The 23,797-nt window shown below is 33.9% G+C and overlaps 1 protein-coding gene across 2 annotated transcripts in view; it reads right to left on the reverse strand.

Annotated features, from left to right (window-relative positions):
- LOC134531857 (YTH domain-containing family protein 1) overlaps window positions 1-23,797 on the reverse strand; it is a 31,859-nt gene continuing 8,062 nt past the window's right edge. For both annotated transcript variants that reach the window (XM_063367852.1, XM_063367851.1), the window contains 2 exons: window positions 20,715-22,331; window positions 1-4,684 (listed from right to left, as the gene is read on the reverse strand). In XM_063367852.1, the coding sequence (XP_063223922.1) occupies window positions 4,634-4,684; window positions 20,715-22,331 (1,668 nt within the window). In that variant the 3' untranslated portion in view covers window positions 1-4,633. The remainder of the gene's footprint in view (window positions 4,685-20,714; window positions 22,332-23,797) is intronic.

A 23,797-nucleotide genomic window follows, 5' to 3' on the forward strand; every position in this document is an offset into this window, starting at 1 on the left:
TTTCTATGTGGTGATTTTTATTTTCAGCTATCAACAATAGTTTCCCACTAGTCGGATCACTTAAACTTAGTCCATTTTTTTACACTCAGAAATAATTTTTAATGTTTGAAATTCCAGGCAAGATAATGACAAATAATTAACTACCTAGGGCATGAAGTCAACACAAACTAGTACTTCCAACAAACGTTTTTTTTTTTTTTTTTAAACAATGGTTTCAGAAACTTTATTTATATTTAATGAAAAGAAAAAAAAAGGCCAAATAATTTTAATCTATACTTACCTCTCATGGAATTTTTAAAATCAACTCTAGAAACCTTTTTACCCATAAAACATTAGAAGTAAAACATGATATAAAAAATATAGATATAAAACATGTACTTTTTTCGAGCTTCAAAAAATGGACAAAGTTTCAAAACACACATACACATAAGGAATTTTCACTCAGTATACAAATTACGGTGACATTTGATTTTCTCTTTGAGCTACACTGCACATCCCTTATTAAGTGTATTACATACCAGGGATTTGTAATAAATATCTCAACAGCCAAATAAGAGGAAAAAAGTTTTAGTGCAAAATTGCTTGCATAACAGAATTAACACAAAATTTCATGCACAGAGATTAATTGTCAAAAGTACCAACAGATGATACAATTCATAAAGAATTTCTCCTTCTAAATCCTTTCTTACTGCAGTTGTGTAGGAAACAAAAGCACGCCACACACGCAAATCCGTGCACGTTCAATAACCGTGGCAAGCCAGGTTATAACCATCTCAACTAATAATGGAGTCCTCACAGAGTCTGGTCGCAGAACAATAACAATTGAAAGACAGTGTCTCATTGATTCAGTTTTATGTAACATGTTTTTGTGAAGCTACATTGTAAAAATTAGAAGTCTTCAATCAGCCCTATAAGGTCCAAAATATATTCAATCAAGCTTTTCGCATGTATTTCGATGAATTTTCAAGTACCATTGTCCAACATCGAAAATAACAAACACTATAAAATCAAGAAATATTTTTCAGTTTGTTTATTGAGAAAATATTAAAGATAAAAGAACTGTACTTTTTAAATAAGAGCAATTCTAGTGTATCGGTGCATTAGCAGCCGAACCAAGTTCACTTGACCCATGATGGACCAGTCTTTCTCACTATTTAAAAAGATTTGTTGAAATTTATAACGTTACGTCAATTTGAACGTCCACTAATCACTTGGGTAACCTTTGCTTTCAGTTTAGAACTATTTAAACTTTTTTTAAAAAATAGTTTAAAACTTAAAAAAATATTTCACTAAGTGTTTCTTCTTTTTCTCTCTCAAAAAACACAACACAAGCAATCACTGTCTACTGTCTTCTTGAAGTGGCACCACACAAAGATTCGTCTTGCAACTCCATCGTGTTATGAGGAGGAAAAAATAAAATATTTCACTCAATACAGATTAGCAATAATGTTTACAACTGCAAGTTACAATTGTCACCCATCACACCATGCTGATCCCATTCCACTGTTGGTCCGATCCGTGGGAGCTAACATATTTATATCGTATAATAATATACAGCATTATAGAAACACAAAGTAGTTAAGTCAAATGGAAAAATCTTATCTCACTTCCTTATATATATGTATATATATATATATATACATACTATATATAGCCCTCTTTTTTTATAATTCTTTCCTAGCTAACAGTAGTCAAAATTAAATGGACCATAACCTTATCACCCCCATGATTAACACTCTTTTGCTTTTAAAAACACATGCTTTTATCAATAATTGCAGCATATGAACCATCCAAAGTAATAAGATTAGAGCTATGCTACACAGTTCACAAATACACACCAGAATACGGTTAACAAGAATTTAAATGCCCTTTTTTTTTTACATTTGCAGATGGAACTAGAATACGAAAATTTCCAAACTAGAGCTCTGAAATGAAGCAATTACAGATATGCCATCAGACTAAAGTAAAAATGAAAATAACACGTAGAGATCCCAGAGAAAAAAGTACAGCAACATCAGATGACATTAATCAGAGCACAAGTTGCAGGCATTCGTGACTTAATGTCAATACTTCAGCTCCGTACTATTTGTTAGAACACTGTGTGTGTGAGCACGTGTAATGTGTGTGTTTTGCCAGTGAAGTGTTTGAATTCAAATCATTCAAATAGTACAAAGCAAACACAGTCTCAGGGAAGTTTTTTTTACTGAAAAACTTGAAAGAATATCAGAAAATACTCAGAAATCAATCACAAGCTAATGACAAAACATAGATGGATAATTTAGTATCATAAAAATAACTAATAAATTGGGGAAATATTTACTGCCAAACTTATACAAGCAGTATAAATGAAGACAAAAATCCAACACATAAAACGTAAGGTTTTTTGCAGACCAACTGGCTACAAAAATTACTTTATGAAATAAGAAAAAAATTACTTTAAATGACTTTCCTTGAAGTGTAATGACATATCTTCCCATACAGGCACTAGTTAAAGGAAATGTAACAAAATTTGTAGTTATATTTTATGAATTTTTAATTATAATAACTTTAGCACCGACAATTTTTTTTGCTGCGGATGTCACTGCTCCTGTATTTAGTATATTGATATACTATGTAGTTTGCATATGTCAAAAAATTATAACAACCTACGATAGCAGTGTTGAACTTGAATAATATTCCTTTACCAACATCAAAACATTAATGTTTACCCACAAACACAAGATTAAGACTCTGAACATCAAATTCCATTCTATAATAATTTTATGAAATTTTCTTACAGCTGTTAATTCTTTCAACACACATACAACAAAGTATATTTATATTTTTGGGTGAAGTTAAACTATCACAGACACAAAACAAAAGAACTTCTGAAAACCAAAAGCTTGCCTGTACACAGGAAGAATGTCACACATTTAAGGTTCAGAGGGGGAAAATGGTGTAGATGACTGAAAAAGTGGCCTGTGTGTATGTATAAATCAGTGGAGTTTTGAAAATCAAGAATGAATACTGTGTTTAAAGTAGTCAGTACACAGTATTCCTGCTGAAATATGACATGGTTTGAATATTTAAAAATAAACAATACATACACACACAACAAACTATAGTTGATAATCAGCACACAGGAAATGCATTTGATATCCATATAGTCATATAAACATACTTTTAACATTTAATAACTATTATAGGAATCACAATTTTAAAATAATTAGAACAAAATGTGAGCTGGCAGTTGGCTCCTAATGGAGTACTCAGAAAACCTAAGTGAGGTATGTTCGCCTGCAGCTGCAATGCAACATTTATTGATGAGAGAAATTGTGAATAATCCATGAAATAAATTATGAAAGCACTTCACTGACTTGGCTTTCCTAACAAAAACAGGATTTTCGAATAAAGAAGTCATTACTTTTTTAGGATTGTTTACTTTAAATGAAAGCTTGTGTAGCTACTCCCAGTCAAGTTTTCAGTTAGGTTTCAAAGTTAAGGGCATTAAATACTGAAATAAATAGAGGAGAGCTAAGCGACACAAAAATAGTCTAATTTGGTTGTTCCGACATATCTCCACTAAGATGCCTGCACTCATCACATGTTATAAATTTCTGAATTGTAAACATTAAATATTTATTTATAATTTATCACAAAAAAAATTTGAAAATTTACATTGACATTTAAACACCCACCCACATATACATGTATTTATATATGCATTGTTTGACAGTGATGATAAAAAATAATACAGAGTTATAACATTCAATCAGATCAGGTTTTGGAAGTAGAAACATAATATATATCAGCATGGTCAGGCTAATACATTAAAAAAATAACTACGAATACAATGATTGGGATAACTTCATTGATTAAGGATAGTTAACATGGCCCTACCTGACTGCATCATCGTAATTTTGTGACAGGCTGGGGAACAGCTAATGGCAAGTAAATAACACTGTCAATCAGGAACTCTCCAAACTTTACCAACTAAAGCACTGATTGATCCCAAAAAAAAAATATTGCACTGGTATTATCAAAACACCATATAATAAGTCTTGCAAAACAGTGTTTAAAGTTAAAAGTTAAGTGAAAACAATAATACCAACATTCAACCGTGGTTTTCCAACCTGGATAGATCAGTTTCAAGTATAACCATTACAAGTAAGCCTTACTGAATTGCATAAACAGATTAGAAGTAACATTGAAAAATGAGTGGAGCTTTTGATGACATTTGCATCGTTTGAAAACGTCTAAAGCACAGGTAGTAACTGAAATGCCATAAAGACCGTATCCTATAGTGCAGCGCTCCAATAGTGGCATCTACCCGCTTGTCTCTCCCCGGGAGTAGGGGGGTCAATAAACGAGGCGTACTGGGGCGAGGAGGGATGGGTACACAAGCACATAATTGCAAGCACGAAGAGACATGTGAATACATGAAGAATGAATATGCATCAGACTGATGATTAACCATGTCCTACACACACAATTCATATTCATCTCAACTAATAAAAAACAAAAAAGTCAACGAAGAAAATTCACCCTCTATATAATAGTACAGACAGAATTGCTGAACTCATCACAAAAAAGATTACAATACACAGCAGCATTAATAGTTGTAATGAGAAGCTATGGGGGGAACACTGCTGGGTTAATTTCTGCCCCCGCGTCCACCCCTCCCTCTGCCACCACCATCTCGTTCCTGCAAAAAAAAAAAAAAAAAAAAAAAAAAAAACACTTGTCAGCACTGACAACTAAAAAAACATCAGCAATGCACCCTTATAAAAATCAAACATAATCAAAGATTTACTCTGAAATCAACACTTTTAACAGGCAGGTGTAGTCAATACATCAGCAAAAAAATAAAAATAATAAAAAATTAAAGGAACATTACAACAGTTTTGAATGAATATCAATGCAATAGTATCCCAGCAGAATGTCTACATATGGTTGCACAACAGTAGATACCCTGCACAGAAATAAGGGACACTTCAACAGTTTGTTTAATTAATTAGAAATCAGATCAGAATCAGAATATATGCACACAAGTAGCATGACATCATATCACATTGAAATGTTAGTTGTTCGCTTGCAAATTCATATATATATATATATATATATATATATATATATATATATATATATATATATATATATATATAAAATAGTTTCAAAGCATAAGCTAAAATCACACATTACTTGAGCCAGCACACAAGAGTTTCTTCGCCCCTTACTCTGGGCCACTCCCGCCCCAATGTGTGCTGCACCAGCCTCGACAGACATATTTAATATACTGTAACTCTGCGTTATTAACAGAAGAGATTTTATTAGTTACAGAAATAAGTTTCAGTGAATTATAATTTCCATGCAATGTATAGGTATGGTATAGGTAACAACATACGCTATGAATGTGTTTTTTTTCCCCAAACTGTTTGAAAATTTCCATTTATGCCTTTATTTAATTTTAACATTTCTAAGCTGCTTTTGTTTTTATCAATGAGATATATTTGAAATATTGTGAGATTTTTTTAAAAATAGTTTTAAGCAGAAAAGTTTTAATTTATAAATTATAGTTGTGTGTGGTGTGATCAGTGTGAGCCATTGCTAAACTGGACATGTTTAAGCCTACTTTGGACAGTAAAGTCTCTTTACCTGATACTCAAAACATTAAAAAAAAATAAAAAATAAATAACAGCGTACAGAATTGGAGTGTTTTTTATGTGAGCATGACATGTCTAGTTATTATAAATGTGAGCTAAGCGCTGAACAAACTCTATGGCTAACGAAATACGGTTTACATTTGCCAGTCCAGTATTCCACAGAGTTAATTAATAAGCAACTTATGTAAAAAAAATTACATGATCGATGCAAGCTTTTGCTTCTGGTATTTTAGCGTGCAAGGTCTCCAGCATAATACCAAACAAATTTTCAGTGATGATCTAATTAATTATCCTTTACTAATCATTATTTACATACTGCTACTAGAACGGAGAAAACTAAAAAACGTATTTCAGCTGCTTTGTTAACACTCGATACAGTATTGTAATCCGGTTGGAGTCAGTGGTTTGCCACATTTTAATTACAACATGAATACAAATTAAATAAGTACATTATGAAGTTTAGTAACAATCATTTTAAAACAGTTTTCCCTTCCACTATTTTGGTGCAGTGCATTTCAGAGGTTTTTGAATGGTTCCACACTACGTGTGTGAAGTTATCCATTAAAATGGGGTATTATTTTAAAGTAAGAATGTACATCTATTAAAATCTTATAACTAATACAAAATATATTATTTGAACAAGGGACAAGGAAACTATGCTAGCTGATTAAAGAAAGTTTTTTAATAGGTGACTTTTTTTATAATTTTCAGTAGTATTTTCTAATATAAAATTAAAAAAGAACACAAATATTTGTTAAAATAAATGTTTCAGAAATTTTTTTTTTGCACATTTGCAGATATGAAAGCAATGAAATATTATTGAGGTTAAAAGGATAGTGCAATGACTCCATTTTTTGTTGCCAATTTGAATATTTAATTTTTACTTGTATCTGCATGTCTTGCATATAATTTAAATTGGAATGTGCTTGCCTGATAATATATTAAAGATAGATTGCTGAACAATGGGAACGTCTATGTAATTGGGCTGCTTCGATAAGGCTATGCCTAGGAAAACACAGTAGTGGTGAAAAGCCAGAGTATGTGGTAGTTAAGTGTCCTCAAAAGTACATTTGGAACTATCTGAGTTCACCTATAGTACTGAAATGCCAAACTACTTTTATAGTTAACAGAACAAATTTTAACCTAATGTTTTCAAAAAATATCAAATACCATTGTTTGTATCTAAAAATTACCAGGCATCCTGTAAAGTTGTTAAATATTTTAAGTTCTGTAATGAGTATAAATGACTGCAGTTCACAGTTCTCTATCTTTAAGATAGTTAACACTGTGGACTGCGACATGGAGAAATGTTTTACACAAAAAAAAATTACATATTTGATTCAAAAATAAATTAAGTATTCTGTCAAAACTTTAAAATTACAGATTAAATTCCCATTAAAACATTAGTAACATGAAGTTGAACAGCCATTTTTAATTCACTATAATGATGTATGGAATACATGCTGTAGTTACAAACAGACATTTTATGGTTCCAAATCTCTACAAGAAATGAAAAACTTTTTTTAAATATGCTTTGTTATTTTTTTTGCCACATCCAGCAAGTTTTATTCAGACAAGGTGAAATCAGTGATGGTGTCTGATTCGAGATTTTTCCCATCCCTATTCCTCTTGTTGCCTTGCAACACATTCTCACCCAAGCATGCACAGGATAATTTGAGCTGATTAAAAATGTTATTTGATTGGAATATAATTCTGGTTTTTTAATGGCATTATGTTTCAAATTGTTTAAAGAATGGAAAGCTTTAAAGCATGGGCCCGAGGCCATTAGTTCTATGAAACACAAGCTCACGAGTTTTGCTCATGCTTTGTAACTTAGCTTGTAATGACTTTATGATCCCTACTGCAAATTGCAGAAGCTACTCTTTTCTTGTAAGGATGTTAATTACTGAAATTCCTAACAGTTAGTTTAAATTTTAAGTTTGTACTCTGTGTGCACTTGTTTAGTGAAAAGCCACTGTATCGGCTAATCGTGTCACAAGACGCGGAAAAGTATTCTTGTACAATCACACGGGAGTGTTTGCTGCTTTCCACACTGACTGCCGAAAGGCTTTGTAAACTGTGGTTTCTAGGTCATTGAATATTCAATATGTGCACTGCGCACTGGATTGTAGCAGAGAGTTCACAATTCAAACTCTGCTACAGAGAATTATTCATAGAACCAACTGTCCATGAACTTGAACGTGGATTAGGACATTTACCGTGTTTAGAACATCCAGATATCTCACACGAATTGTACCACTGCTGTGATGGGTCATTGTATAAAATCAGTCATGAGCATTGCAAACATTAATATTACAATAAATTTCTGTATATAAGTAAAATCGGTAATTTTGCATTGACTGATTTCAGTCTAGTTAACTCAGGCTTTGTAACACTCTAATTCAAAATACCTTTCAGCGTTAGCACCATTTTTTTGTAAATCTTCTTTTTTATTATCAGTTTTTTCTCTACTTTTGTACCTCTAGGCAATTCTGCTCTTGTTTTTATTTAGTCTCGTGATTGTAAAATAAAAAAAAATATTCATTAAACATATATTTAAGCAATAAAATGTTGTTTTGGAAGCTCCTGTTACAATGTTCTAACATTTTATCACTCTACAAACTCTTTAAGGGTGCAAAATTAGCCCCAAGGTTTTTTTTACCGTTCTTTTCGAAACTAGTTTAAATATTTTCGCAGATTTTAAGTTAGTCTCAATGGTTTCACTTATCAGGAATGGTTTGTCTCCTTTATTTAGTTATTTGTAATTGTTTTTCTGTTTTGATGAGATCACAATCCTCCATTATGGCATCTAGTAAGTCTTGACAGCGAGGTCATTGGCACAGGGATACTGGGAAAGGCTTTGATCCCGGCCTGCAGCAAGAAATCATTCCAGCATTAGCCTGGGGAGAGTCCAGCAAACCAGTGAAGTGTCCTCTGGAATGCCAGACAATCTAACCATGAGGCCATCTCGCTCCATTCCTGGTACAGTAGTCTTGCCTAACTGAGTAGGACCACTGCGACCTTGGACAAACAAAATCTCGCATAACCCAGATAAAAATTGAAAATTGTCTTGGTTTTCAGTTGGCCCAGAGGTTATTTTTTAGAGTGATGTTTCCAGCTTTTCTTCACTGTGGATTCTTTCCAGTCACTACATGATTTTCCCCACCGTTAAATGGCATATTTACGGTAAATTATCTTTAGGCTTTCGCCAACATCTAGGGCTTCAACAAAATGTTTCAACAGTCTTTGCCGGGAATGGCACTTTAAGTTGGCTCCGATAATACGAAACCGTGATTCGAGACTACTTTAAGAATTTGACTAAGATTCTGGAAAAAACTTCAGTTTTTAGAACAAAAAGTAGGCATAACCTGTATATCGATCCAGATGATAAAATCAACAAACGAAATTTTTTTGTAGTCATGCATTAACTAAGGATGATTGAAAAACAAATATATTTTCTTTTTTATAACTATAAATTTTATGTCATTAAAATAATTTACAGTTTTGGTCTATGCAAAATAAAGTTATTTACATAAATTTCTTCATAAGTAACATACATTATAATTAGGGAACGGTCAGAATCTTATCAATTTGATTTATAACAATGCCCTGCAATACCTTCTGCAGCATGGTATAAAACACTATTATGAATATGCTGGCACAAATTTACATTGTAACAAAACTAGCTGGTCTTACACCACAAACAGAACTGGCCTGCAGTTCTTCTGAAAGTCAAATGGTAAATAATTACCAAAAGCAAAATCTGCACCATAAAATAAAAAGAGCTGACACTGAAAAGGTATAAAGTTTGATTTTTATTTTTACGTGTAACGTGCTTTAGGCATACCAATTGCTACACTCCCCACAACCAAAAAATATAGCATCAAAACCATCAGACTAAACTACTTAAGAAGAGCAGCTGAGAATAGATTTATTATATAGATTTGACATGGACAGAATTACACAACCTGAATGCAAACTACTTACTGTAAGTTTAGCAAACAATCCATGTTCAAAATTTACAGTTTCTATATGAAAGCAAGACTCAAATGAGAAAGGGGGCAATAAATACAAGAAAAAAATTTCAAAGCAGTCATGAGAACTGCAGACAGAAGTGAAAAATTAAAACTATAAACAAACAGTTATTATTTTTGGATATCCAAATTAATTGTTTGATCTTAAATTAAAACTTGTAAATCAAGTAACTATTATTAATATTAATAATAGGATTAAGAAAATAAAATTTAATTTGAAATATGAAATACTAACTTTGTAAAATATAATTGTGTAACATAAGAAAATATTTTTTGATAAAAATCAGACTTTTTCGCAATTTTTACAAAAAAATATTATCATACAACAAATTTGTTTTATCACGTTAGTAAAATAACTCCTAAATTACTATAAAATATGCATTGCATAGTAATTATAGGTATTAAAAAAAAATAATGTTTTAATTTTTAGGTTATATTGCTACACTCAGTTTTCTTAGTTATTCAAACTATATATCTATATGAGAATATTAATATATTTTATGCTCACTTTTTACTGCACAGTAATCATATACTTAAGATTTAAATTAAAAATTGAACAAAAACACAAATTGAAAACTAATAGGAACAGATAGTGTTATTGTTAACACGTCACGTGAACATGTCGATGGCGACTTACATGAATTTACTCCCTATCCAAACCTTCCTATAGAAGTTTTCACTTCAAAAATTATTATTTTTTAAAATTTTATCTGCGATTTTTAACTCTGATCCAATTACAGTATAAAACCTTCTTTTCGTTTGCTGTAATAGTGAACGTAATGGAGTAACTTAATTCCAAATCGGTTCGAAACATGTACACAGAGAGACCATTTAATGAAATAATAGTAACTAATATAATAATTAAAGTATGCCGCAAAAAAGAAATGTTGTTAGAAAAATCAATCTTAGTAACACATGTAAGAAATTATCATATTTAAGTTTAAGAAAATCACTATCTTAATACTTTAAAAGATTAAAAATATTAACATTCAAACATAAAATTTATGGGATGTCAAGAAAAACACAGAATACTGATAGTTTAGGACGATGATATGTCGCTGTATCTCCCTCTTTTTTTTATTAAAAAAAAGTTGATAGCTATTAAATACAAAACAATTGCTCCAAAAAAAAAATATACTACAATAATAAGCTACAAAAAAAAAAAGCTTTCTCATCACCAATAGTTTGTAAATATTGGGCAACCGGAGCTGTGGTTTACCGGCTACTTAAGAACTATGAGTTTAGTTCTACTCAGCTCTTAGATGCCAACAAATTAATGCTGCTATTGGTTGTTTTGGATGAATCACAGTTTTACAGGAACCAAAACTGTACTGAATTGGTGATGAGAGCAGTCACAGTTTACCAAAAGCTGCCTGATATTAGTGGTATAGGAGCAACTGCAGTCTCCAAACACCTGTAATGGCCACACCGGCTGATGTGCTAGTCGTCTAGCTATAACGCTGCGACTGATGACACTGCTAACATTGCTAATATGATCACAGATGCTTTGCATGATGAATAATTCATCAACTCATAATTCCACAATTATTGCAGACTATGACTAAGATTTTTTTTTATATCTGTGACTAAATTACAGGTTGAAATTTTGCAAACTATCTCTAATTATCAAAAATTGAAGTACAGTGTATTTTCAGCAGTTCAACATTATCTTAAATAAAGAATAAGCTAGAGGCATTGTTCATTCATTATGTGTGGACAAAATGAAAAGGATATAATGCTGCACTATTTCCCTTTGCTTTATTTGTACTTGATGCAATTTTAATATATTTTAACTATTATCATGAACAGACTGACATACTAAATTATTTTTAATAATTTTAATAAGGGTCATTGAAAAAATACCTCCTATAAGAAAAAGCTTATAGTTGGTTACAATTTCAATGCCTATTTTTTGAAAGCCTGGCTAATATCTACCACCATATAACTGTGTATAATTTGGTCACAAGCCAAAAATAACATATACACATCCATGCGAAGATGTAGTGAAAACTAAGAAAACATAATGTACATTATACACACACACACACACACATATATATATATATATAGACACACACACACACATAAAATAGGATGTTGGTATGTATGTATGACGTTGATAAACTCTGACCGTTTGACAGACTGTCATGAAAATTGGCACATTGAAATGTTTTTCTATGGAGAAGGTTTTTATGCTATCTATTTTTTTTTTTATAACTTGCCGGTAGATGGCACTGAAGCACATCAAATTCTAAACAGCAATTGTGTGTCATTTCTCTATGTCCACAACACTATCATATAGCGCTATCCATTTTGCTTTAACTCGTGGACAATATATAACTCTGTGTTCAGCCCTGACAATGCCGGGTAGTGCAGCTTCTTTTAATCTAAAATGATTAAATTTAAGCTATCACCAATCCAAAAAATGAATTATTTTTAAGTCCCTGCCAACTTAACTGAATATATATACTTGACAACTAACATTCCCCTTCATTCATATTGAACTAGAGTAATTAAAAAAAAAGTGTTTAAATTAGATAACATTTAATGCTTATGTGACCTGTATATAAATTCAAATATTAAATCACACTAATCACAAAATTCTTCCCTATTTTGATCCTTATTCTCTAAAAGAAAAAGTTAACTACACTACTCTCCGTTCAATCTTACCTGAGTTTTGGAATAAACAAAGCCTCTTGTAAACAAACATTTTCATTGGCTGCCGGCCGCCACATACATTATTCGCACGCAAGAAATAGTCCCTTGGTTACATACCATTTGTAAGTATTTTTACACTGCCTTTTTTTAAAACAATTGTTATATAGCATTATTGCGTTTCACCATTTCCAGTTGATGCCCAGCGCAACAGTTGTATTTCTGATTCGCGCGCGCACGGTTTGTTATGGCTGATGCTGGACAGAGTTCTGTAAAGCACAGAACGGGAAAGCCTTTGAAAAGTGCACAGAAAACTATTGTGTTGAATGTTTTTAAAACATTTTAAGACAAATATCCGGATTGTCGTGTGAACTATATCGCGAGTTTAATTGCGGAATTTACAGGTGTTTCAAAGAGCAGTGTGCTTCGTGCAAGGAAAGAATTACAGGACACTGGGACATTAAAAACTCCCGGGAAGAAAATGAAACGTGAGTATCCTGTTATCAAAACTTGTGATGATTTTGTGAAGACGGCTATTAGGCGTAAAGTGCATAGTTTTTTCTTCGCAAATGAACCACCTACGCTGAACAAAGTGCTACGGTGTGTTAACGACGACCCTGAACATCCTAATTTCAGACTAACAACATTTTATAAACTGTTAAAACTTATCGGTTTTCAGTACGTAAAGAGAAGCATGACAAATGTCATAATTGATAGGGACAACATTTCACTATGGCGAAGAAATTATTTAAGCAAAATCCGTGGTTACTGACAACAAGGAAGCAAAATATACTATTTAGATGAAACGTGAGTAAATGAAGGGCATGCTACAAACAAGTCTTGGAAAGATTATACAGTTAAGAAGAAGAGAGAAGCTTTTCTCTCAGGACTGTCTACAGGACTAAAAAATCCAACAGGTAAGGGGCAGCGCCTTATATTGCTTCATATTGGTAGCGACAGTGGTTTTGTGAAAAACGGTCAGTTAATTTTTCAGTCAAAGAAATCCGGCGATTATCATGACGAGATAATGGTGACGTTTCCGGGATTGGTTTGAAAAAATATTGCCAAAATTAGAACAGAACAGTGTTGTTGTTATGGACAATGCGTCCTATCACAGAGTAAAGTGTGATCGTGTGCCAAATCATTCTTGGAGAAAATTATCGAGTGGTTACAGTCAAAAAATATATCCTTCAGTGCAACGTCTGTGAAAGCGGAGTTGCTGAATTTAGTTCATACAGTACGTTCATCTTTTACTGCATATGTGATTGACAACATCGCCGAGAAAGCGGGGCACACTGTACTTAGGCTACCGCCGTATCATTGCAACTTGAATCCAATCGAACTCGTGTGGAGTCAGATTAAAGGTTACGTGGCACGTAATAACAGAACATTCAAGCTAAGCGAGGTACGTGATTTGGTAGCCACAGCCTTGTCTCAGATTACTCCAGAGAAGTGGAACAACTGTATTCGGCACGTAATGAAAGAAGAGGAAAGAATGTGGGAATTGGATGGTATCAGTGATATTGTCGTTGACAGTGTTATAGTTCCTCTCGGTGACAGTGACGACAGTAGTGACGAAGATAGTGGTGGTAGGTCTGATTCAAGTCTGGAAGAGTTAGCACCACTGACAGATAGTGATTACGTGAGTACCAAATCGGAACACTATCATATTGTGGTCTTACGTTACGGTGCTATTTTATCGATAATTCAAAAAATAAACATTGTTTGCTTTTGTGTCCTGAACGGTAACGGCACCATTTTCCTGTTATATTACTACTCCGTTATTTTATTAGCACCGACTGTACTGAAGTGTGTGTGTTGCAACTAGTGCTAGGCGAGCATGATGAATTCAGCCTATCACTTGCTGACGCGGCGCAGTGATACGACGGTGTTTGTTTATTTCAAAACTCAGCTAAGAGTGAACGGAGAATATAAGATGCATTTCAATTTAAGTAAAATATTCATTTGTAATAGGAAAATAGTAGTACAGGTACATGAGTTAGTTTAATAAGTTTACTAATCCAACAGTAACAGCCCAGTAGGTAGTGTACACAGACTGTACCGTTCAACATTGCATTTATTTGACTACTTCAACCTTAATAAAGGATAGAATGTTTTTGGCATGTAAAGCTACACCCTATTTTCTAATTTCAAAAACCCAATTAACAGATGTGTCTTGAGAGCCAGTTTGGCAAATAAAATATGGTAGTTAAAAAAAAAAATCACAAAAAAAAAAGGCACATTTTATAACCAAGTAAACTCAGTGTTTGTAAGCATCAGCAAAACTGATTAATTTATGTTCATAATCAGTTACTGTAAAACAATGATACTGTATTTATCATCCAACCAGTCTTGACAAATTCTACTTGTTTGATCTGTGGAGAGTCTTTTTGTTGTTGAAACTTCTAAGTATTTAATTGAAAATTACACATTGAGGGCTATTGACACATTTTCTATGGTTTCAAGAAATATAGGCAATACAGTGAACTTTTTTTTTAAAAGAGGAATAGAACCATACTTCAGAATTCTACCCAAACATTAAACGAATGCAACATATCCTGGCTACATTATTATATTTTGACAGAGTAGCCTTGAGTACCTTGAGAAAACCCACTTACTTCGGCAATATCTACTGTTTCATACTTGTTATAAACCTGAGTTTGACCCTGCTGGATACCTATATAAGCCAGATCGCCTTGTTGGAAGGCGAATGATCTGACCACTCAATCATAGTGGTCCCTTCAAATAGTATGCATTGAAAGCTAAGCCACAAGTATTATGTGATATGCAATCTTGTATATGGGTCATTCTACAGAGAAGGTGCCATTCCGGTATGATTTTTGATCGAAAGTAAATTTAGGCCAGTGAAGCTGAAATTTTTTTCCCATACTTTTGTGAGCATTCCTTATGCCTCTATACTACCAGTCATATTAATTCTCTATGCAATTGTTTTTAAAGTAATATTGTTAATAGCACTTTTGAACGGAGGAGACCAGTAAGTAACGGAGGAGACAAAATCTTGTTATGGAGCAGAGCATTTTTTAATGGCGGTGAGGAAGTAGTGTGCTTGAATATAAAGTAAACAATAGTATGTAAACAGACCCTTTTAATTAAAATATAAAAAATATAATTTATCTTTGTTTGAAATACCTCAATTTAAAATAAGTATGCTACATACATTAACTATTACAAAAATGTTTAACCTTAACAGAGAAGAAAAAATTTAGTTTACTAATAAGAAAGGAACACTTAGCACTGGCTAAAAATTAATTAAAACTAGTAATCTTGATATTTAAGCAGTTATATAAATGCTTTGCATAAAAGTAACTTTTGTAAAACAACTGCAGTAAATAATTGCACTGTACATTTAATTTACAGTGTTCATGTCCAACCAGACCTAGTTCAAGTTCTTAAACACAGACATATCTCCAAAGAAATATAGTCCACGATTGTTCACTGATAGCAATTGTAACATTTTTATAATGTCACTTCCATCTACAACAGAAACATCATCAGTCTCAGGAAACACAAACATTCCACCAGAGGATTTCCGCATAAACTTGACAGAAAATTCATGGAATGAGGGTGCTGTTCATAGCCAAAACTTGAATCCCAGATGTTGCGTTTTGAAGGCAGTGAAGAAGAGTTTCAAAATCTGGGATATCGGTCCCTGTTGCCACCAGCCTGTCAGCTGTCCGTTTTAAAGCCCCTCCTATGCCATCTGGCGCTCCTTTGCCATGACCACTTTCAGAGAAATGCCATTCTATTATCTCACAATCCAAAATGTTTAACAAGTAATTAATGATCAAATGAAACATTTTCCTGTTCCTATATTGGGTTGTAGGTCCATCACTAACAAAGTGAACTACTTTTAAAACATTGCACAAAAGTTTTGATTTCTTGTAACACAGGATTCAAATGAGCACAGATAGCAACAGAATCGTGTCTCAGATTGTCAGAAAATGTGCAAAATTATAGTGATTTTGGTAATTTTCCCTCTGAATTAGCAATGTATACCACTATTGTGTGCATAGATACTTGTGGTTTTGAACATCCAAAGTTAGCTGATTGAATTTCATTTGCATATTTACATGCATCATTTTCAGAGAAATCCATGTGTATAAGAATTTCTTCTTCAGAAAGACTCTTCTTTATTGCATCGAAGGTTTTGTACTGATGAGTGATATTAGCACAATGTTGCATGTATCGATCAACACTATTCAACAAAGCATCAGCTAGGCCTCTCTTTGAACATTTCAGTTCTTCTTTGATGGTCCGCTGACAAAGTTTTTCTTCATTTTTTATAGTCACTTTCACCTTTTTCTTCACCCATTTCTGAAAAGATGTTTCCTCATTGTTAAATTCCTTGAAATACACTTCTTTGTTTTTGCAATTTTGACACTTTCTTTCCATACATTCCTCACTTTCAGATTTGCAGCTCAGTGACATAACAGCTTTTGGGTCATTTTGTTTAATCATGTTTAGTTTGTGCAGTTTCTTTACCAAATAGGCAAAATTTTCATGTATCATACACTGGCATGTATCTCTGTCTTTAGCCTTTGGTACAAGAATCCAGAATGGGCGGTATGTACAAAAAGTAGCATATGAAAGTTTTATGCTGGAATGACATTCAATAAAATTTTTGTACAAATTCATTAAGGTGCCATTGAGAAACCTTTTCTGTTTCTTTTGTTTATTTTTTGTTATAGTATCCTTTTTCCTGGAAGACAATCGACTGGACTCGTCTGTTTCCAAAAAATTAGCAACCAATTTTTGTTTGTTAATGTTGCCTATTTTTGTAGTATTACCAAAATATCTCATTCCTTGTGGTACCATTTTACGAGAAGTTAGGCATTTAAGCTGCTCAAGACATTTATATACTTTTAATATGTTCCCAGATAAGTCTATGCACAAATTCTCGTTTCTTCTTTAGATATTTTTCTTCAATAAAAGCACCTTTGATTTGATGTGTCACAACTTTGCCAAAAATCAATTTCCTATGAATTTGTGATGAAACCTTATGTCCTTTTAAAAGTTTTCTTACCTTAGTTTGTTTTATTCCATTTCTCGTAACAAATTTCTTGTTTGTATTCCTATAGAGCCGCTTCCCGTACTTCTCACACTGTTTTTTCATTTCTGCAACTTTTCTTTCTAGTTTTGTAATTTTGTCTTGAAGTTTCCTTTTGTTTCGCCTTCTTTTCTGCTCTCCAATTGCTGAACACTGAATACTGCTACCATTCTGGATGTTCTGCACAGGGTTAGGTGGAGGCGAGTTTATATACACAGTTTCCAACATTTTTTTCTTCTCCTTTATTATGTTCCTACGTTTCTGTGCTTTCTCTCTCCAGAGTTTCCTAATCTTTCTTTGTACACGATCACTCATTTTGCTTCTAGCATTTTTGATCTTCCAACATTTAACACGTTCATGATATCTTTGTTGTTCCTTTTCCTTCATTTATTCATATTTTTGTGCATCTTTTCTTATCCTTTCTCTATACCTCCTCATCCATTATTTTGCTTCAATAGTACTAAATTTTGCACTTTTTTCCGTACACCTGCCATTTTCAGTCAGCCTAAAATAAGTACACAAAATTATTTTAAAGAAGTTCGTCCAAATACTTTAAACATACAGACCAGTTGAAATAAACGGTACTTTGCTACCTTTGCTATACAAGGTTGTATTGTTTAAGTAGTACAAGCAGTCATTAAATACGAATGTATATAAACTATTTCACAGCTTCTTATCTTTCTTGATTCTCTTTTACAAGTACTTTTTCTAAAACGGTTATACACAACACATTTAGATATGCAAACACTTTATTTATTTCCACTATCTCTAATAATCCAGTTAATGTAGCAAATGTAGAAAAAAAATTAAAATTACTGTACAGTTCAACTAACTGTAAATTGCCTAGTTTTTTTACACATTGTATTTTAAGAAAAGGACAATGTAGATCTACTACATAAATCAAAACATATTCTCCATTACAACAATGATATCCTCCGTTACACTACCTGTGTAATGGAGGAGACATCTATGGAGGAGACAGCAGACAAGTTTTCTTTTTTTCGATGTTTTTATATTTTAGTTTAGGAACTTAATTTTTACATTTAATTACTGTGGGTGATCAACACTATCTGCCACACTGTACTATATAATACAAAATAAGTAATTTACAACTAAATGTTATGAACAGTAAAGACACAATGCTGAAAACCACTTACCAATATTTTACAGTGATTATAAAGTATCACCATGCTTAGTGCATTGCAGCAGCTTTTGCTCTCAAAACTTCAATATGGCTTCCTTTCCCTCCTTTTTAAATTAAACACCACACCACCTATGCACTCTGGTGAGAATTATTGCAACTTAACATACGAGTAACGGAGGAGACACACTGGTTGTGGGACACAATTACAAATTATTTCTAAACAATAAAATTAATTATTTGAAAAACAACAAACATATCAATGGAAGTATAACATTTTCTAGAATTCATAGTACTTGAAAAATTTTGTGATAATGTAAAAAAATATTACAAAATTCATCTAATTTATTCTGAGAACTGTATGGTGGGACATGCAACCGAGGATACTAACAACAACTTATTTGTGGAAAAAATCAATAAAATAAAACTTATCAATAAATATTGTTCCTTTATATGCTTAGTATGTTTTGAAGTAATGCATTACCATGTACACAATTTCATTTTTAACAATATTTCTTTTACTTTTTTGGTTGGATATAATATATCACCTTTTTCTTAGAATGACCCATATATCTACTCCTAAAGTCTGCCTCACACTTGGATTGCAGTACAGAGTAATTAGCTAATACTGTTGCCAGATAGATACCATACCGGCTGGTTAACTTTAAAAACATTATTTTGTATACCATCTTTAACTATATTAAATTTTTTTTAAAATAATCAATTTGTTGATTTTTTAAGACCATGACTTAGTGTCCACTGATAGTATTATAACAACTGTCATTCTGAGAAAAAATTCAAAACTAAACACCAATTGTTAGGGGCCGGAAATATTATCATCTCGTTATAGATGTTATTTATCGCTAATTTCTAACATAAATGCTATTTTAGCTAATTTTCTAAATAAATGCTTTCTTTCAGCTAATTAGTTAAAAATATCATTCAATTGTAAAAATATCTTTTATAAAATGCCACCTGCTTTTTTTTTTTTACAGATTTTAAAATTTTATATATAAAGTGTATCATTTCACACTTAGAAAGATACAACCCTGTCTTATAGACTTTCAGGGACCTGACTCACCTTATGTTTGTATTTTTCAGTTTTTCGAGGACACATGCACATGTATTATTTAATTACTTTAATTTACACATGTCACCTTAATCACTTCAATTAATACACAAATACAACACATCCACCTTATTTGCATATATGAAAGGAATATGGTTGGCTAATAAGATGAAAAAGTAAAGGTTGCACTCTTTTGCAGTTTGCTTTAGCTGTAGTATGAAGTAAATCAAAGCAAAACAACAGTACTTGGTGTTCCCCCCAAATATTAAACTTGAACCATGTGGTGATTTTCTGGTAATAGTTATCATGCCCACCATGATTCGTGATATTTCCATGTCACTGTAATGCAGCCAAGTTACTTGTATCCAAAAAAAAAAAAAAGTAAGCCCCACCCAATTAATTCAGTTGATTTGTGTATTATTCTACGAATTAAACCTGTGACATAATGTTTGCAGGCACTACCAATTTTTCAAGTAAAATAAGCATTTAATAATTTATCTTTTGTGATTTTGATTAAGAAAGGCATGAAAATATTGTTTTTAGTTGTACAAAACTGAAATAGAGCTATTTGTAAGTATCTATGTATATGAATATTTAGTTTACAAAAATTTAATATGTAAAAATGAATTTTTAAATAGTTGGATTAAAAAAGCTAATTTCACAATAATAGATGCTAACTGTTCCAGCCCCAAAGAATTATTATTTCACAGAGAAACTATTTATAGCAATTGGTCAATATTAATATCAAGGCATTCCATAAAATTATATGCTATGCTCTAAAAGAGCAAAAAAAATTTTAATAAAAAAAAAAGATTAAGAAAATTGCCGAACAAAACGGTAAAAACAAAGATGGCGTACTACAATCACGACTCCTTAGAAATACAAATTGAGTATCATCAGAGAATGCTCCTCACAGAATACAACAGAAAAAAATGTATTTCCAAAAATTCTAATTCCATATTTTCGTTTAAAAATACTATGTTTTGGATATAAAAATGTTTTCGATGCATCACAAAGCTGTGCTTCTATTGTTTGTGCTCTCTGGTGTATAACCGGCAACAGAGCACATGGCAAACTAAGGATATAAGACTAGCTGCGAGGGTACCTTCTGCTGGGGCGGCATGCCTGCCGACGGGGGGCCCTGCCCCGGGCCGCCTCGCACGACGTCCACCTTGCGGCTGTCCTCCTCCTCCTGTCTCTTCTCATAGTGCACAAAGTCGTCGAAGATGGATGTGGTGTGCTGGAAGATGTGGATGGCCCTGAGGACCGCCTTTCCCTTCTCGAACGGCACCTCCTGCGTGTCCCGCGAGTTGGTCACCGGCTTGTTCTCGTTGTTCTCCAGCCGGATGTGCCTCAGCTGGGTGTTGGGCACGTCCTTCACGTACACCCAGCGTACGCGGAACTGCCCCTTCCACTTATCCTGAGACCACACCGAGCTCGTCGCGTGGTAGTCCACCGGCGACACCATCTGCGCCATGCCGCAGAAGTGGCCCGAGCCGTTCACGGAGAAGAACAGAAAAACGGGGCCGCCCCCTTTCGATTCCCGCTCGCGAAAAGCTTGGTCCAGCCGCTTGTTGCCGTGTTCCGTCGAGCACCATATTTCGTACTTGATGGACCTGTGAATATCATCTTCGGAATACGATTTGATGACGAAGAAACGAGCCCCTTTTGCCGACAGGTCGAAGTCCGGAGGATTGTAGTTGTTCTTCACTCTGAGTTCGTCCAAGACAGGATGCGAGGGCATGGGCGTGGGCACCATGACGCCGGGTCCCGGAGGGGGTCCCGGCTGCTGCAGCTGGTGGTGTGGTGGGGGGGCAGGGTGGTGGGGCCCGGCCAGGATCGTCACCTGGTGCGGGGGTGCGGGGTAAGCCGCCCCCGGGGGACCTCCCGCACCTCGCGGGCCGTTCCCTCGCACCGGAGCACCCCAAGATGTTCGAACCGTGGGAGGCGGTCCTACCGGCTGTTTGGACCCTGCCATGGAGTTGGAGCTGCCGTTCTTTCCTTCCCACGTGCCGATGTCCATGTTGTGCTTGCCTGGCACCATCGGTGGCGGGGGCATGCCGGGACCCTTCTTCTTCATGCCGCCGGAACTCGTCGGCGGCTGGGGCTTGGCCGGCTGGCTGGCTATCGCCGCCCACGTCGTCTTCTTCGGTGCTGAATTCGCGCTCGTCTGCACACCTCCCATCCCAAGTCCCGCATCCATGCCTCCCGGCTTCCCCACATCCTGTCCGCCCTGCTTGCTCACGTCCTTCCCGTCCACTTTCATACCACTGCCACTGCCCGCAGGAACATCCGACAGACCCAGCACTTGCATGCCTTGCTCCACCGCCTTCAACCCATCCACCCCACCTGAGCCTCCTACCCCCGGAGCCGTGGCCGCCCCGTACATGTTGTCCCCGCTGCGATAGTAGTCATCGTACTTGCGCGTCGGTGCCCACGTCGAATAGTCCCCACTGCTATGAAAGTAGTTAAATCCCGCTGCTGCCGGCTGTCCGAACGCCGTGCCGAATCCAGTGCCTCCCCCGCCGAACATGCCATCCATTCCATACGAGTCGTGACCCATCTGGTTGCCGTACCCACCGAGGAAGGTCATAGGATCCCCTCCATTCGACCATGTACCTTCTCCCACTCCAAATGCTTGATAAGGGAACGACGCTGCTCCATAATAACTTGAAAGGTAAGGGTCTGAAGCCATCGATGTTGAAATGGCGTTGTTGTATCCCTGAAAATAAATTTATAATAAAAAAACTGTAATCAAACTTGTAAGAATTTACACAAATTATAAATGCAAATTTTTTTTTACAACTCCAAAGCATAAAGGTTTCCTTGCTGACTTGTGACTATTTTAAATTAAGTTCTGATCCACAGTTACCAACACTTCTGAATAGTTACCAAAAAAACTTGAGTGCAGTTCCAGTGAAGTCAATAAAATTCTTTTTCCTAATAATTTTTATATATATATATAAAATCTTTGGTTACTAACCACATTATAAACTGGGAAGCTGTAAATAGATTACTTTAAATGAATAATTAAAAGTTACAAATTGAAAAATAAAATTGCCAAGATAGTATGAGTTTGCTAGCTATCCAACATACTTTAATGAAAAGTACAATAACAATCTCAACTTTAAACAATTTTGTTAATCTGAAAAGGTATGCAAATAGTCCATTATCAGAACATGATGTCCTAGCATATAGGATTCGTCAACATACACACAGGTACATACAAAATCTAAATTACAGTAGTAAGCACAAGTATTAAGCACTATAGTACAATTGTATAATATATTCATCTATTTCATTCATATACAAAAACTGATAAATAAAAAGACTAATCTGACCTACAAAAATTTATAACATCATTTATCTTGGTAATTTATTATACAAAAGCATACTTACAGGTGTGACAGATGTTTTTCTGCATATAAGATAGTTGTCTAATTATTTTCTCTTAATTTGTATGCATTTATGGTAAGAAGGTCAGGTACAGCTTCAATCTTTGACTAGTGATTTATATTTGATTATACAAACTTAAAAATATTAATAATGTATTTATTTAAGCTTGGGAATATTTTATTAAGTATTAAAAAGAGCACTGAAAGAAGTTATTTTATCAACCTTACCTAAAATTGCCACAATTCTTTTTTTTAAGCAGAAAAATTATTTTCTTTGAGAAAATCTGCCAAGCTTCTGAACACTATTTAATCTACTAATAGAAACATGCAAAGTACGTCATTTTAAACATTCTAACATCAACTGATCATCTTAAGGATCTCAACAAGAAACAGATGATAACTCATTTCCTAATATCTGAATGTTTATTTCAAGATGAATATTTAAACATTTACATACTCTGAATTATGCCAAAGGTAAAAAAAAAATTGTGTACACCAAGTTTTACCAAACAAATACGAAAAAAAAAAATGCAAATACCATACTCTACTTTATTGCTACTTTCACTAACTTTAATGTGACAACCAAGCAGGGTTGGCTAATTTAAACCAAGTGGTTTTTATAAAAACTTAATGGTTTTTTAAATATTTAAGTTTTAAATAGAATATCTCAATTTTTTTTAATGAAATGTCTGATTCCACTCTAATAGCAACAAATGTTAGCTCATTAATATTTTTTGGAGTTACAGGAACAAAAAATTATTTACCAATCAAGATCTTATCATTTAAACTATCC

This window comes from Bacillus rossius, chromosome 5 (genome assembly GCF_032445375.1).
Source record: "Bacillus rossius redtenbacheri isolate Brsri chromosome 5, Brsri_v3, whole genome shotgun sequence".
In the NCBI taxonomy this organism is placed as follows: Eukaryota; Metazoa; Arthropoda; class Insecta; order Phasmatodea; family Bacillidae; genus Bacillus; species Bacillus rossius.